The sequence below is a fragment of the Phaeoacremonium minimum genome (genome assembly GCF_000392275.1).
Source record: "Phaeoacremonium minimum UCRPA7 unplaced genomic scaffold PA7_03_scaffold_462, whole genome shotgun sequence".
In the NCBI taxonomy this organism is placed as follows: domain Eukaryota; kingdom Fungi; phylum Ascomycota; class Sordariomycetes; order Togniniales; family Togniniaceae; genus Phaeoacremonium; species Phaeoacremonium minimum.
This window is the reverse complement of record NW_006921364.1, coordinates 1-15,331: the sequence shown is the minus strand read 5'-3', so window position 1 is coordinate 15,331 and position 15,331 is coordinate 1. Positions and strand designations below refer to the sequence as shown.

General features: G+C 53.4%; 5 protein-coding genes across 5 annotated transcripts; 4 read left to right on the top strand and 1 right to left on the bottom strand.

Moving 5' to 3' along the window:
* Nucleotides 1–288: 288 nt before the first annotated feature.
* Nucleotides 289–1,421, top strand: UCRPA7_6295 (putative mitochondrial carrier protein; the record flags this gene model as incomplete). The annotated part of the gene is made up of 2 exons (XM_007918832.1): nucleotides 289–291; nucleotides 396–1,421. 2 exons carry the CDS (start codon nucleotides 289–291, stop codon nucleotides 1,419–1,421), a joined length of 1,029 nt encoding a protein of 342 aa, XP_007917023.1.
* A 1,069-nt stretch (nucleotides 1,422–2,490) lies between these two features.
* On the top strand, nucleotides 2,491–2,961 carry UCRPA7_6294 (putative upf0643 protein; the record flags this gene model as incomplete). Its single annotated transcript, XM_007918831.1, has 1 exon — nucleotides 2,491–2,961. One exon carries the CDS (start codon nucleotides 2,491–2,493, stop codon nucleotides 2,959–2,961), a length of 471 nt encoding a protein of 156 aa, XP_007917022.1.
* A 1,319-nt stretch (nucleotides 2,962–4,280) lies between these two features.
* UCRPA7_6293 (putative eukaryotic translation initiation factor 3 subunit 3 protein) lies at nucleotides 4,281–5,359 on the top strand (the record flags this gene model as incomplete). Its single annotated transcript, XM_007918830.1, has 2 exons — nucleotides 4,281–4,741; nucleotides 4,798–5,359. The coding sequence occupies 2 exons, from the start codon at nucleotides 4,281–4,283 to the stop codon at nucleotides 5,357–5,359; spliced, it is 1,023 nt and encodes a 340-aa protein (XP_007917021.1).
* A 991-nt stretch (nucleotides 5,360–6,350) lies between these two features.
* UCRPA7_6292 (putative adenosylhomocysteinase protein) lies at nucleotides 6,351–7,812 on the top strand (the record flags this gene model as incomplete). The annotated part of the gene is made up of 3 exons (XM_007918834.1): nucleotides 6,351–7,251; nucleotides 7,308–7,743; nucleotides 7,800–7,812. The coding sequence occupies 3 exons, from the start codon at nucleotides 6,351–6,353 to the stop codon at nucleotides 7,810–7,812; spliced, it is 1,350 nt and encodes a 449-aa protein (XP_007917025.1).
* A 777-nt stretch (nucleotides 7,813–8,589) lies between these two features.
* On the bottom strand, nucleotides 8,590–9,816 carry UCRPA7_6291 (putative glyoxylate reductase protein; the record flags this gene model as incomplete). The annotated part of the gene is made up of 3 exons (XM_007918833.1): nucleotides 8,590–8,931; nucleotides 8,998–9,622; nucleotides 9,752–9,816. 3 exons carry the CDS (start codon nucleotides 9,814–9,816, stop codon nucleotides 8,590–8,592), a joined length of 1,032 nt encoding a protein of 343 aa, XP_007917024.1.
* Nucleotides 9,817–15,331: the final 5,515 nt, after the last annotated feature.

Genomic DNA, 15,331 nt, shown 5'->3' with positions numbered 1-15,331 from the left:
GCAACCGCTGATATGGTTCGCCAGCCGCCGAGATGAGCAGTAATACGAGCACAGAGATATTAATAGTAAGTTTTGTGCCTACATGCTCTTTTTTCTTAAATCCAGTTGGTGTTGAGACGCAACAGTAGCCGCGTCCAAGTGGATGTTTACAGAGAGACTGTCAGCTTGTCATTACCGTAGGACCTATGAGCATCCTTGAGCCTTTTGCCATCTATCCTCAATAGATGCCAGGGCTCCGGCAAGGTGCTTGCACGGATATCGAGGGCTCTGAAACGCCTGAAGTCAGCGATGGTTGATATTCTGTTGACGAAGGCGTGCGTCTCGGCGAGAACATGCAACCCTGGATGGCCATCTAGAGTCGCTGGCGCGGAGGAGGCTGACATTCGCGACGACAGGCCGGCGCAGTGGCAGCCTTCACAGTAGACCTTCTGGTCTACCCTCTCGATACGATCAAAACGCGTCTGCAGAGTCAGGACTACATCAAGACATACGCTAAGTCCGCCTCTGCCCCGAAGAGCTCCATCCATGTCTTCCGTGGGCTCTACCAGGGCGTCGGCAGCGTCATTATAGCCACCCTGCCAGCAGCAGGCGTCTTCTTCACTACATACGAAGCCGCCAAAACCTTCTATTCAGGTCTTGTCGCTACGAGCCCGGTCCCCGTGCCGCAGGCCGTCGTACATGCGATTGCTTCCGGCACAGCCGAGCTTGCGTCCTGTTTGGTCCTCACGCCCTCGGAAGTGATCAAACAGAATGCGCAGATGATCCGCCAAAGCCAGGGCGGCCTGAAGGGCGGCAGCGCGTCTATGCAGGCTCTGCGCATGCTATGGAAGAGCGAGGGCGGACCCGCACGGCGCCTGCTCACGGGGTATACGGCGCTTGCAGCGAGAAATTTGCCGTTCACAGCCCTGCAATTCCCGGTATTTGAGGCTACGCGGCGACGGATCTGGGAGTACCGGGATCGGACACGGGGGAGCAGCGGCCGTGGCGGCTCTACGATGATGGACGGGGATGGTGGTGTCGGTGGAGGCGAGCGGAGACTGGACGGTAAGGCGTGGCGGGGCCTCCTCGAAACGGGCACCATCACAGGCTTGAGCGCCGGGCTGTCGGGGATGTGGGCCGCTACCATTACGACGCCTTTAGACGTGGTCAAGACGCGGATGATGCTGTCTGCCGGTCACGATACGGCCGAGACTTCCACGACGGCTCCTGCGGGTAGAGTGCAGAAGACGAGGAGTCCTACAGGTGGCTTGCAGATGGCCCGAATGATCTATCAGGAGAGAGGCGTACGTGGGCTGTTCCGCGGAGGCGCCTTCCGAGCCGGATGGACATTTATAGGCTCTGGGCTCTACCTTGGTACCTACGAGATGGCAAAAGTTTACCTGAAAGGGGACAAGGACGGTCGAGACGACGATGTGATATGATACGAGGATGCGGCCAAGCCGGATCTCTACGACAAATATGGCTTGCAGCGACAGGTCGTTCAGCAGATCTAACCACATATGCATCTCGGTATGCTCCACAAGAGATGAAAAGGACGAGTTGAATAATTCAGAGTAATCGGCGCGAAAAGCACCTTGATGGGCCATCTTGGTTCACTGAAAGCGGTGGAATTGGCTGCTGATAACAGCTTGCTTCTGGACGATCGCCTTGTGAGACGCACGAAGCAGGGGCAATCGCGTTCGCCGATGCGACGTCGCCTATCTCGGAGGGCGAAATGTGTGGTTGCGGATATGTAGATAATGCGCACTGCAGGCGAATAATAGATGCTGATAGACTACCTACATGCTGCAGGGCCGGTACGGCCAATGACATGACGCCTTCTGAAGCCGCAATTCGCAAGCGTCCGTTGCAAGTCTGATCCTTGGTATTTCCCACACGGCACTCGACGCATCCGAGCGGTGAGACATCCGAATAACACAGGAAAAAACAAGGGCACGAAAGGTTTCATTTTTGAATTACACGAGAGTGCCTGTTTTTAAGCCTGCTGGGCGAGAGCTGATGTCGCTGATGGCATCAACCTTGTATCCGATGGCGCGATCCGCTGGGCTGGGCCAGCGTGAGAAAGTCGGTGGGCTTGGGGCCGCACCAAATCGGGAACCAGTCTTTGAGAAAGTTCGAAGGCGATAGTGCACCCGCGGATCGCTCGCCATTCGCACACGGGATGTCAACACCGTGATTGGCAAATCGGTTGCACCCCAAGATAGCGCGGTATGGTTCCCCGTAGGAGTCGGTCGACATCATGGCCCTGGCTTGCAGCAATTCCCCCAGGGGCCATTGCACAGTATCGCTGACCCACCGTTGATGCACCGCCAGCCTGACTCGAGAGGTGTTCTTAAGCCTGGCTCCTTCCTTCTCTCTTTCTCTGATTCCGTGCTTTTGCCATTGTGTGACACTCGTTCTTTCTCTCTCTTCCCCGTTGTCAATTTGGTTTCTGTTGAGTGTGTCGCCGCGAAAACTCTAGCCCACCATAACTTTTGATCTCTCTCAACCATGGCTCAAGTTCAGCTCCCACCTGTCGTAGACACACACGGCCTGTCTTCTTACAAGGACAGCATCCTTGTATCGGAAACAGAGATGCCATACGACGAGAAGCACAGCATAAGAAGACCAAGCAAACAGCCCAGGTATCTTGTCGTCTCACCTTACACGGAGCAAGAGCACCTTCTAGATCTCGACACACTGGATACCGAGAACCAGCTGCTAGCAGAGGCACTAACACACATGACTTGCCTGCGAGAGGACTATGCCACCGCTCCGTATCTAGAAACATTCAACTGGAGCGAGATAGTAGAGCATGTGCGAGAATTAGCCCAGGCTAGGAACCACACGTGGAAGGAGACTTCCTTCTACATTGTGGCATTCCGATCGCAGATCCCGCCCACAACGCAATACGGCGACCTTGGCGTGTTAGACAAGGCTGCGCATGCTGAAGCAACGGCGAGCGGCGGATTCTTGAAGTGAATCACGCTACGCATTTTTCCAAACACCAGGCGCTGACAAGAAGCAGGTATTGGTTTGGCACTCCAAACGCCGAACTTCGAAATCTTGCGACATGCATCTGGAGGTCAAGAGACGATGCGAGGAATGGAGGTGTAGGGCCGGCGCATCGACGGGCTGCTGGCGCCACACGGTCCCTGTACTCCTTCTGGAGAATTGACAAGCACCGGCTCATTATCCGTGATGGAGTCTCCGACTGGGAGATTATTGACTGGGTTGACTAAGTAGGAAATGAAAGAGAAATAAATAGCCTGAATGTCTTTTAACACGGCGTAGGTTGGAGACCCAAAACAATGGTAGACATGGAATAGACTGGGGAAGAGACGATGAGAAAGGCAAAGCGTCATTAGCATAACTGTCCCATAATAATGAATCCTCGGATATTCCTTGGCTGTGACCCGCGCCCAGCAATTGACACGAGATTCCGCTGCGGTTCGTAAGTTGCCACATGTGCTTCGAATACTATAGGGTAACAAGCTGATATCTGAAAACGATCTGCGCTTGATCCCTGGTAGATGAGATGAGGGCCCGTGAAATTCTTTCATGTTGGAGAAGCACAGGGGATCGTGAAGCATTGTATGATAGTCTTACACCACACTCGAGGGGTCTGCCTGCTCCGTAGGGCCGTTTGGAGTGAAAATGCAGGGCGAAAGAAACTGAGCATAGAGGAGACTAAGTAGAAGAGAAAGACGAAAAGACGAGGTCAGTGAGGCTCTTAAGCGAAGGGACGTCGTGGAATTTAAACTGGAAGCTCAAGTACATTGGCGTGGGGGCACGAGTGGGATATCTCATGCTGCTGCCGCCTTGAAGGAGAGCCTACCTGGAAAGGGTGTGGGAATCAATTGGTGATTGATTTCTCTGGATGCGAGTGGGATGTGGGGTGTGGGGTGGTTGTCTTCGGGAGGGGCGTGAGCCAATCAGGACAGTGGGCAAATCAGAGGCCATCTGCCCTGTATGCCCGCCTCCCAAACCCGCATCCCACACAAAACCAGCCCAAAGTCATCGCCGCCAAAACTTCTCATCTTGCAGAGCCCTCCGGCGACGACATCAGCGACCCCTCACAAGACGCCACGCTTTTAGAGGACGCACACATTGGCAGAGAACACCAGTTTGGATACCCGAGCTCTCTCCCCGACAGGAAACATGGCGGAGGCACCAAAGGATGTGTCGTTCAAGACGGTGCAGGTTGAGGCACTGGCAAGTTTTCCCATAGCGACTGGGCAGCCGATGCCCCACCATTGTGAAGAGTCGATACTAACCAACATACGCGAATTCAGGTAGTGATGAAGATCACGAAGCACTGCTCCTCGACCTTCCCGACGACCGCTACTGGCTCCCTTGTTGGTATGGACAACAATGGTGTCCTCGAGGTCACGAACACTTTCGCCTTTCCCACTGTCGATGTCGCCAGCGTTGATAGCCACCAGAATGACGCCTCCAGCCTTGCTGCCGCAGCCCCTCGCGCAAAGGCCAACATCGTATACCAGAATGACATGATAAGACATCTGAAGGAGGTCAACGTCGACGCCAACAACGTCGGTTGGTACACGAGCGCGACTATGGGCAACTTCATCAACCTCGGCTTCATCGAGAATCAATACCACTACCAGCGGGACAATGACCGCGTCGTGGCTCTGGTTCATGATGTCAGCCGTAGTTCACAGGGTGTTCTGAGCTTGCGCGCGTTCAAGCTGACGAACACTTTTATGGCGGCTTACAAGGAGGGCAAGTTTACGACTGATAGGTTAGAGAAGACTCACCCACGGCTACTCTACGCAACTGCTGACATTTGTGAACTAGCCTACAAAAGTCCAAGCTCACCTACAAGGACATTCTCGTCGAGTTCCCTGTGTCTGTCCACAACTCCCACCTTCTCACTTCATTCCTTCACCAAGTCCCGGCACCCCCTGAGAACCCCGAAGTTCCTCTACCTTCTGCTCTGTCCGATATTGAGCGGGATCCCGTCCAAATCCCTCCCTACCCGTCGCTTGACGCCCTGGATCTGTCGATCGATCCCTTCCTTGAGAAGACTTGCGATTTGCTGCTAGACAGCATCGAGTCCCACTACACAGACCTCAACAACCACCAATACTACCAGAGACAACTTGCTCGCGAGCAAACGAAGATCACAGCTTGGCAGACAAAGCGGAAGGCAGAGAACGCGGCCCGAACTGCTGCAAAGCAGTCCTTGCTGCCCGAGGATGAGTGGCAGAGACTCTTCAAGCTGCCCCCAGAGCCCAGCAGGCTCGAGGGTATGCTCAACGCCAGACAGGTTGAGCAGTACAGCAGACAGGTAGACGGCTTCACAGCAAATATCAGCGCCAAGATGTTTGCAGTACGAGGTAATTTGCTGCCGGAGTAGAGGTAGTCAGAAAGGATTGGCGGGGAATGTCAAAATAGGGTCCATCAAAGAGACACTTTACGGTCAAAGTGCATTGGCTCGGCGTTCAGGTAGCACAGGGAGTCAGTCAGCAGGCGGATAGATATCACTGGAAATAGACGCTTATTCCTGTTCTGTCCCAGAAGAGGCATTCGCTCAAGTCGCCCACTGATGGGCCAGGCAGTAAGCTAGAGAGCCGAGCGAAGCAGAGTCTGCTCCAGAGCTAGTTGACTATCTTATTAACCGTATGAAGGCCATGATTTCTGCACATCCTACATGCTCTGTGCCCGTGAGAACACTACATGTTGTAAACGCAGCCTCACACTCTGTTCTCCTTGGTAGAAAGTTCTGATCGACGATCATCAGGGTTCGCAGGCGCTGTCATGCTTATACTTTCCACTTGGACGGCCTCACTTTCTGCCTGTAACTCCGTATAGGTGGCACTACCGAAAAGGCCATTGAAAAGTTGCAGAGATTTTAGGCGGGGCAATGGAGGGGTTCTACCTAGAGCGGCTTAGCTCGGCGGTTTGAGCGCTCACCGACTTAGTTGCCGCAGCAAAATTACTGTTGGATCTTAACCCCACGACGGACAGACTCTCTCGAGACCCTCGACTTTTCCCTCCTTCCATCCTTTCTCTCTTCTCTCGCCCTTTCATCCTCTCCCAGACTTCCTGAGATCTCTTCAGTCTTCTTTCCTCCTCTTGCCGTCTCTCTTGTTCAGCTGCAGCAATTGTAAGTCTTTTCTCTCGCTCTCCTACACATTAGATGAAGGATTCCATTGGGGAGGGGTAAATATGCTCAGGTGGTTGTTGGTTGGTCTTTGGTGGATGTAACATCGTTTGCCAATTGCCTCTTATTCTCTGCATCTAGAGAGCAACTGCCTCGATGCTCTGATTAGAGAGACGAAAGCACAATGAGCCACTGCACTTGATCAACATAATTAAGCTAACAAGATCCTTATCCAGTAATCAAAATGTCTGCCCCCGCCAGCAAGTTCAAGGTCGCCGACCTGTCCCTCGCTGCCTTTGGCCGCAAGGAGATTGAGCTCGCTGAGAATGAGATGCCCGGTCTGATGGCCACTCGTGCCAAGTATGCCGACGATCAGCCTCTCAAGGGCGCCCGCATTGCCGGCTGCTTGCACATGACCATCCAGACCGCTGTGCTGATCGAGACTCTTGTGGCCCTCGGTGCTGAGGTTACCTGGACCAGCTGCAACATCTTCTCCACCCAAGACCATGCTGCTGCTGCCATTGCCGCAGCTGGCGTACCCGTTTTCGCGTGGAAGGGCGAGACCGAGGAGGAGTACAACTGGTGCTTGGAGCAGCAGCTCGTCGCCTTCAAGGATGGCAAGAAGCTGAATCTGATCCTCGACGACGGCGGTGACCTGACCCAGCTCGTCCACGCCAAATACCCCGAGATGCTCAAGGACTGCTACGGTCTTTCTGAGGAGACCACCACCGGTGTTCACCACCTGTACCGCATGCTGAAGGACGGCAAGCTGCTGGTGCCCGCCATCAATGTCAATGACTCCGTCACCAAGTCCAAGTTCGACAACCTGTACGGCTGCCGTGAGTCCCTGATTGACGGTATCAAGCGTGCCACCGATGTCATGATTGCTGGCAAGATCGCTGTCGTTGCTGGTTTCGGTGATGTTGGCAAGGGCTGCGCCATGGCCCTGCACGGCATGGGTGCCCGCGTCCTGGTCACCGAGATCGACCCAATTAACGCCCTCCAGGCTGCTATGGCTGGTTACCAGGTCACCACCATGGAGAAGGCCGCTCAGGTCGGCCAGATCTTTGTCACTACCACTGGCTGCCGTGACATCCTAGTTGGCAAGCACTTCGAGGCTATGCCCAACGACGCCATTGTTTGCAGTAAGTTTCTATCTCATGATTACAGCACGATATCTTCATACTGACAAACTTGACAGACATTGGCCACTTCGATGTTGAGATTGACGTTGCCTGGCTCAAGGCCAACGCCAAGAGCGTTCAGAACATCAAGCCTCAGGTCGACCGCTTCACCATGGCCAGCGGCCGCCACATCATCCTCCTGGCTGAGGGTCGTCTTGTCAACCTTGGCTGTGCCACCGGCCACTCCTCTTTCGTTATGTCATGCTCTTTCACCAACCAGGTTCTGGCCCAGATCATGTTGTTCAAGAATGAGGACGCCGCCTTCTCCAAGAAGTACGTTGAGTTCGCCAAATCTGGCAAGCTCGAGAAGCAGGTCTACGTCCTCCCCAAGATCCTCGACGAGGAGGTCGCTAAGCTACACCTTGACCACGTCAATGCTGAGCTGTCCACTCTCACCAACGTACAGGCTGAGTACCTTGGTCTCCAGCCTGAGGGTCCCTACAAGAGTGACCAGTATGTGTCCATTGCCTACGCTTATACTTTTGATGTCATTGCTAACGACTTGCCAGCTATCGCTACTAATTTCCTCACTCCTTGTATAACGGATGTCCGCCCTGGAATATTCAACACCAGAGGCGTGAATTATTTCCTCGCTACCTGGGTGAACCCTTGCATCGCCAATGTAACGAATTCAACAGCATGACTTGCATGAGAAGAGAGATGGCATTAACGGTAAAGATTTGATTTTTTTTTTCTGGTTTTTCATAATGATTGGGAAATTAAAAGGCACAACAAGGAGGGGGCCGGGCAACCACTTGATTTTTCAACAAAGATGGGCGTTGGCTTGGTTGCAGATACACTGTGTCTCTGTGTTGCATGATATCCCCCAACTGGAAAGGCGTTTTAACAATAGCTGATCATCTGTGTTTAACACAAACAAGATGGGTGATAAGCGGGCTCTTCAACTGTGGCCCCTCCTATGTAGACGAATATAGAAAATATTCTTTTACGACCAATGCTATCGTCTCAAACGTATGCATGTGACTGAGGCTTGCAAATGTCTTGTCTATTTTCTAATACGTTCATTTGATAAGTGGTTCCCACGCAGCACTTCTGACTGCTTTTCCAAGTGTCTCTTTACGAAGTTTTAGATTTTTGGGCCCCTGTGAAACCTTCTTGATCAAGCCAATGTGATATGCAGTGTTTGCTGGAATGCGTGCATCGCCTTGAAGGAAAAGAAAATTTAGACCTTGGCCATACCCATCAGCTATTTCCACACCAGCAAAACCAAGCCCGCCTTTTCAAGCTTTCCAGGTGGAATCTGGGGATCTTCTAGATGCCCATCAGGCCAATACCTGCTCACTCCATGCTCTTCTGCTCTGGGACGATGCTGACCAGGCGACGCTCCTCAACGGCCGAGCGCACGTTGCTGATGGCCCACTCCTCCATCTTGACGAGCGTCTCAAGCGTCCATGTGCCCATGTGAGGCACCAGAAGTGTTCTCTGGTTCTCCAACAGGCCGGGGTGAATCTTGGGCTCGTCCTCGTACACGTCCAATCCCACAGAGGCAACCTTCCCATCGTCGAGAGCGGCGACGAGAGCCGCCTCGTCCATGACGGCGCCCCGCGCTGTGTTCACGATCACCACGCCAGACTTCATGATGTCGAACTGTGGAGTAGAGATGATGTGTCTAGTATGAGGCTGGCCAGAATGTTAACTAAGCTCGATGATTATTTCCAAAGGTAGGAGCGAAAAGGGGGTCCTTACGTTTAAGGGCAGGTTCAAGCTGAGCACATCACTGGTCTTCAGCAGGGTATCAAAGTCCACATACTCAGCCTCGCAGTCCTTTTCCTGGTCTTCGGGCAGCCGCGTGCGGTTGTAGTAGCGGATCTTCATGCCGAACGCGAGGGCCTTCTTCGCCAGGTTGCGCCCAATGCCGCCCATGCCCAAGATGCCCAGGACTTTGCCCTGGGGGTCGTGGCCGAGAGCCGGCACGGGACTCCCTCGCCACTTGCCCTGACGCAGGCTGTGCATCGACACGGCGAGGTTGCGCAGCGCACCGAGGATCAGGAACATGTTGATGTCCGCCGTGGCGTCGTCGACGGCCGTCGGCGTGTTGGAGACCCTGATACCCCTGGCCGTGCATGCAGGGACGTCGATCTGGTCGTAGCCGGCGCCGTTGTGGCAGATGAACTGCAGCGAGGGGGGCATTGCCGCGACGAAGTCCGCGTCGACCTTGCCGGTGAAGGACACGGAGTCGAAGGTGCGGTAGGCCACCACGCAGCCGTCGAAGTCGCCTGCCTTGGCCATGGCCAGGAACTCCTCACGGCTGGTGGCTTGGGGCACCACAATGTCAGCGATTTGGGCTATGGCGCTCCATGCGTCGGAGGCGCTAGGAGAGAAGTTGTTAGTTGAGGAGATGTGAGCCGAAGGAAAGGAGGCGAGAGTCATTCGCCAGTACATGTAAAGACGGGACATGTACATCTACCACACAGGTCTACAAAAATAGGGGTTCACTCACTGCTCAATCTTCCCCAGTTGCAACACCTTCGGCCGTGCGCCATTGGTGATTCCGTCAGATCCCATGGTCAATGTAATCCCAGGAGGGCCCGGAGCCTTGCTATAAAGTATACCTCGCCGAGATCCAAGAATGGTACCTGCAATCGAGATCACTCCACACCTATCTCAGTGTAACAGCACAGTAGCCAGTGAGCAGTGTACTACTATCAAGGGTATGACGTGCAGCTGCAAGATGCCGGATCGGGGCGCAAGTACCGGATCTCAGGGGCTCGATTATGTGAGATGTCGCTTCGATCCGACACGGCAGCGGCTTATGCGCGGGATGGAAATGTGCAAGAGTGAGGTAGCCTTCCGACTACAGCCTTGTCCTTGTCCCGGCAGCGTGGGATGATATCTCTCTATCTCTGGTCTTCGCGGGGGAGTGTTAGCTGTGTGGTGGGGTTGGTGTGGGGGAGGACACGAAGAGACGACCATATCGGGGCGACTGCAGCGGAATATATATGCGTGTGGGTGGGAGGTGAGGGCCATGTTGGGCTTGCGAGAGGCCCTTTCGATGCCTCATCAGTATGGTACAGCCGCTCACAGAGCAGCGTGGATGCCGGGCCATGCGAGAGGTGAAAAGGGGGTGGGTGTTGATGGACGATAACATCATCATGGACGCTGGGAACGAGGATCGAGGGTGCGGACGTTGCCAACGCGGGGCAAGTATATCATTCGTATACTATCCTACTTTCACCAAGTCCAAGTAGGGTATTCCCGAGCTACGGGCCGCTCCCGACCAAAGATATTCTTCGAGGTACAGTTCACCGCACGCACGCACGGGGATGGGACATGGACCCCAGGTTTGTGGTGATGAGCATCCCCGGCTTCCCCATGACGTTATTGCATGGACTATACCACTAGACCCGGCGGCAGGAACGCAATAGCTCAACTCGAGTCTCGTGCAGGAGCATGTCCGGGAAGCAATTGGACGGGCAAGATCCGTGTAGTAAGGGAATACAGCAACATACCGGCCGTTGATTGACTGAAGATAAGAGCTGGATGGCACACGGCGGTATGACAGCGGGCAAGATCGTCGAGCACGCACGATCAAACACCGGGAGCTCTTTCTAGAGAACACTCTACCTCACTTCAGATCCAGTGCCGTGAGCTACCTAGGTATCCTTGATTTACTTCCCTACAACTCGAGTTAGACATTGATCTAGTCGCAATTCCACACAGCGTGCCCCAGCGTAGAATTTGGGATGTTGATATGGTAATAGAGATCCACTGACCGCAGAAGCGTTTATCACGATTTACGGTTGGCGAATGAGATCCAGCGAGTTGTCATCCAGGGCCTGCTGTATATGCTGAAGAGACTAGCCCAGGAGACGAGCGATGCATTAGCAGAAGTGACTGGTCGCGTTTTCTCCTGCCGTCTTCAAGAGATCCAGGGATGGCCGCCATCGCTGCCATTCCGTTGACTCAACCTCTAGACGACGCCGGTATCGCCTATTTTGGAGAGTCGGGTTCCTCTCCGCCAGTCGGGCTCAGAGGGTGGGGATTTTGTTAGACTTGTGGAGAGTGCGGGATGGAGGGCCACTCTTCCATTGCTCTTCTAGAAAAAGCGACGATCACTACTAATATATAACGGGAGCGATGAAGCGCACGAGATGGATGTTGTCGTCAGGTTTCCGCCGCTACCTGTGTCTAGCCTTTGTTTATCCAGACTGCTGGGGGTCCCTTCTCATCATTCAGATCAGTTCACGAGGCCTGGAGATGGTGTTGAAACCTTGTTCGACATAGTCTAAGATATCGGGATTCAAGCTTTGTGGGTATCGGGCAGCGCTGCCGAGGTCGGGCGGCTCGAATTAGCCCGAGAGTCAACAACAACCGCAACGCCGGAGCTGGCTACTAAAACGACCCGGGAGGCTTAACTCAAAATCGATACTGTAAACGCTTTCCTGACACTGCCGCGCTACAATGATGGAAGATGTGTGGAGTTGTTGAAAGATATTTCTATCTAAACTATTGTTGGAAGTATAACGGAACAAAAACTGACATCCAGGATGAAGCGGCTTCAAAAGTATCAACCCGCTGAAAGTCGTCACGGCGGCATGCGTGTGTTGGCCCTGCATTGCAGGACTGCACCGTGATGCGTGGTCCGCCAACCGCGGGCCGTTGCTTCCAGGACTCGGAGAATAGCAGCGGCGGAGTCTCCAGGGTTTGGGAAGTCGATGCTGCACGACAGGCTGATATATCATATTCCTCGTATCTCGAAAACATCATGCGGCTAACGCGCTGGCTGCTCGATACACACTCCATACCTTGAGTACGAGAGCAAGCTACGCAGAGGGATCTTATCATGGTGTAGAAACAAACGAAGAGGAGCAGTTAAGTAGTGCAATTGCATCAAGCTACGCAGACTGCACGCATGAAGTCCCTCTGGCTCCATGGCAAACCGCATACAAGACCCAGGTCTTCTAAAGGGCTTGAATCATTATGACCATCCAATAATACACACATCGATCGTCTGCAGGCCAGACAGTCGAGCTCTCCAAACTCCCTCCGGTTGAGTCTCTCCGCCTCCGCCCGTATAATCGTACACAAGGAATACCTCGTTGCAAACACGCAACGAGGGTCCTTCCAGAAAATCATCAACATAGATGCCAGGCGCAAGAACAAGTCAAAGATGCAGTTCGCGCCGTCGCCAAAATTTTCCGGAAAAACAAAAACATGAGAGTTAAAAAACAACGGGACAATGCCCTTTTCCGACCGTAGATGACGCTGTGGCCCAAAAGAGCACACAACGGATGTGACTCTGGTTCTGTTTGTTCCGAGAGTTCGAATATGCTGTGTAGGAACATCGAAAGGAGATGCATTAATATTCCACGAGGCCAGAATGGGGTGTTCAAAGGTCTGGACTATTTGATGTTGAAAAAAGTGTCTTCACAGAAGTTCGCCTTATTATAATATCCTTCGCAAGTTTTGTACGTGGCTCGTAAAAAGGAAAAGGAAAATACCGGCCGTGTCGTCTAAAATGATAAAAAAAGGAAAGCGTGCTCGCTATTGATACAATGATCAGAAAGGCATGCGTGACTGCAAGGATTTCGTGACTAGATATGCTCGGATTGTGTTGCAGGACTTATAATGCAAGGTTTATGCCTTTCGACTGATGTTGATCCCAGGATTGATAAAGGCTTTCGTCGCTATGAAAGCAAATCGCCGCACCACATTTGTTGTTCCGCCAGTATTGCTTGCCTCGGCGTTGATGAACTGTGTGGCCACATGAAGCTTATTCCGGGGCTCGCTCTCATCAAGATGTGGCTCCACCTTATTCTCATAACCAGGCGCAAAACGAGGGGATAGCTCGCGCAAGATAGCAAGAGAGTAGAGTACATCGCGATTCTCGCGACCCTCAAGTAAGTGTCGAAGTCTGGTAAGGAGGCGCTCTCGCTGGCTAGCGTCTGTCTGTCGTAGAAATTCCGCGAGTAAATACCAGAATTCATACTCATTTTTACGGTGAGCATCAGCATTCTTTGGCGGGGAGAGTAGAGGGTTTGAAGCAAGGATCTCGCCCGTCAAAAGAGTTTCGAAGACATAAAGACGGTTGCGAAGCTCAGTAGCGTCGTCCTCGGGAAGGGAATCGTCACGCGGAGAATTGATAGATTGTGGTATTCTGTATGCGAGTGTGGTGAGGCCCCAGACCACTCGTGTCTCAAGGTTTCCAGAATAGGCCATCTGGCCTTGATCGGAGGTAGAGACAGTTCTAAGGACGTTGAGAAATTCGGCGATTAAGGAAACAAGAGGTTTGTTTTCGAGGAAGACGGTGATCGGATTGGGGCCCTGGTTCTTGAAATTGTACCATTGGGTTTCGAAGAATTGACAGAGACCCGGGACGTATATCTCGTAGTAGATTTTCGTCACCTCTTCCATTACGTCCCGGGGAAGAGGCTTGGTCGGAAAGGGAGGCGCCGTGCCGCCCAGTGCGATGAGCTCATCGACTTTCATCTTCTTTACTGAAGAAGTTGAGTAAGCAGGTGCGCTTGCTGAGGTAGTATCAGGGTGCGGAGAGGGGGGGTTAGAAGAAGGGCCGCCACCTCTGAGATGTAGAGAATCTGCTAACTTTTGATCCGTCGGCTCCGTCTTCAATCCGCTTGATTGAGGACCCGCGTTCTCGAGAGCCGGGTCTATGTATGTAGAATTTTCAAAGCCCTTGCCTCTCGCATCGGGAGGTCGTTCCGATGTCAACGACGTATCGTAAGTGAGATTCGGCGATTCGGAAGCGGTGTAGTGACTTGGCGTCAGTACAGGTGGAGCTTGGGTGGTGTATGACGGTGCCGTCGATGAGGGCACAGTTTGTGGTGGCTGGACGGGTGTTGAAGCTGACGGCTGGCTGTTAGGAGCTGGCTGGAGGTTGGCAGGGCTGGGCTGCTGCTTGAAGATCGGATCGTAGCCCAAGCATTCGCGCTTCGACTTTTTGCAATTATTGCACGTGGGGTGTGTCTCGTCGCACTGAGGAGTTCCTGGGTCAGCGAGGGACTTCTGGTTTCCCTTGAAGTTTTCAGGACGGCGCAGCTGCAATTGGTGCAGCCGAGGTGACAGGGCTGGGAGGGGTGTACGATGCTCGATTTCGGCCGTGTGAGGAAATGAATGAATGGAGGTGAGTGAGCGTGGAGGCGGCGCCAAAATAAGGTAAGGTATGATCTAAGATGGCTCGCTCGCTTCGCGTAGCTCGACCTCAAGCGACCCAGAAAACCATATCAAGCGAACTTGAATTGTGTAATCCTGTCGCGTGGGATAAAAGCCATTTCAAACGTCTATTTCTCTTCCCCGTACAATAACGTGTTTTTGGGATAGATTTGGCCAGTTATTTGACTCATGTTGTCCCAACCAAATTTGCTCATCAAGCAATCGAGTTTCATGCTTTCATCACAGGTAGGATAGATCTAAGCAAAGAAAAATGTACGCACCTTTATCCGTCGCTTTCGGCAGGTTAAACAGCCAGTCTTCGTCCGACGCTTGATCTCCTATTAGCCACACAAGATCCCATGTCAGTACCCCCCGAGGCAACGCGACATCCAGTCCAAAAATTCATCCAAGAGAAACGTACCTTCTTATGTCTCCCTCCGCTCAATTGCATCCGTGGGTCGTAGAGATTTGGTGGCAGCGCAAAACGCATGTCATTGTATTGCGGCTGTGCCATGTAGTAGCCCATCGGCGGCGGCCCAGGGGCCATAGGAGCTCCCATTGACATGACATGATGCGGAGGCGGAGGTGGCTGTTGCTGCTGGACGGAGTGGTCTGCAAACGTCCGCATGCTAGGCAGTGCGAGGGGATTCGGGGGCAGGCCAGTCGGGCTTGCTCGATACTGGTCAACGGGACCTTGGCTCGTCACGGGGGGATAACCATAACTGGAACTCGGTATGCCAGGCGAGGGATACGCCCCGGGCCCTTGATGCGGGTAGCTCACAGGTTGGCGAGGAGGGCCAGCCGGCGGTTGGTGGTTCGACATGAAGGGAGACGGCGTGGACGGCGACACGCCGTGACCGTTGGGAGAGGCGTGATGGAAGCCGTTCTGGAGGGGAAGAAGGGCAGAAGG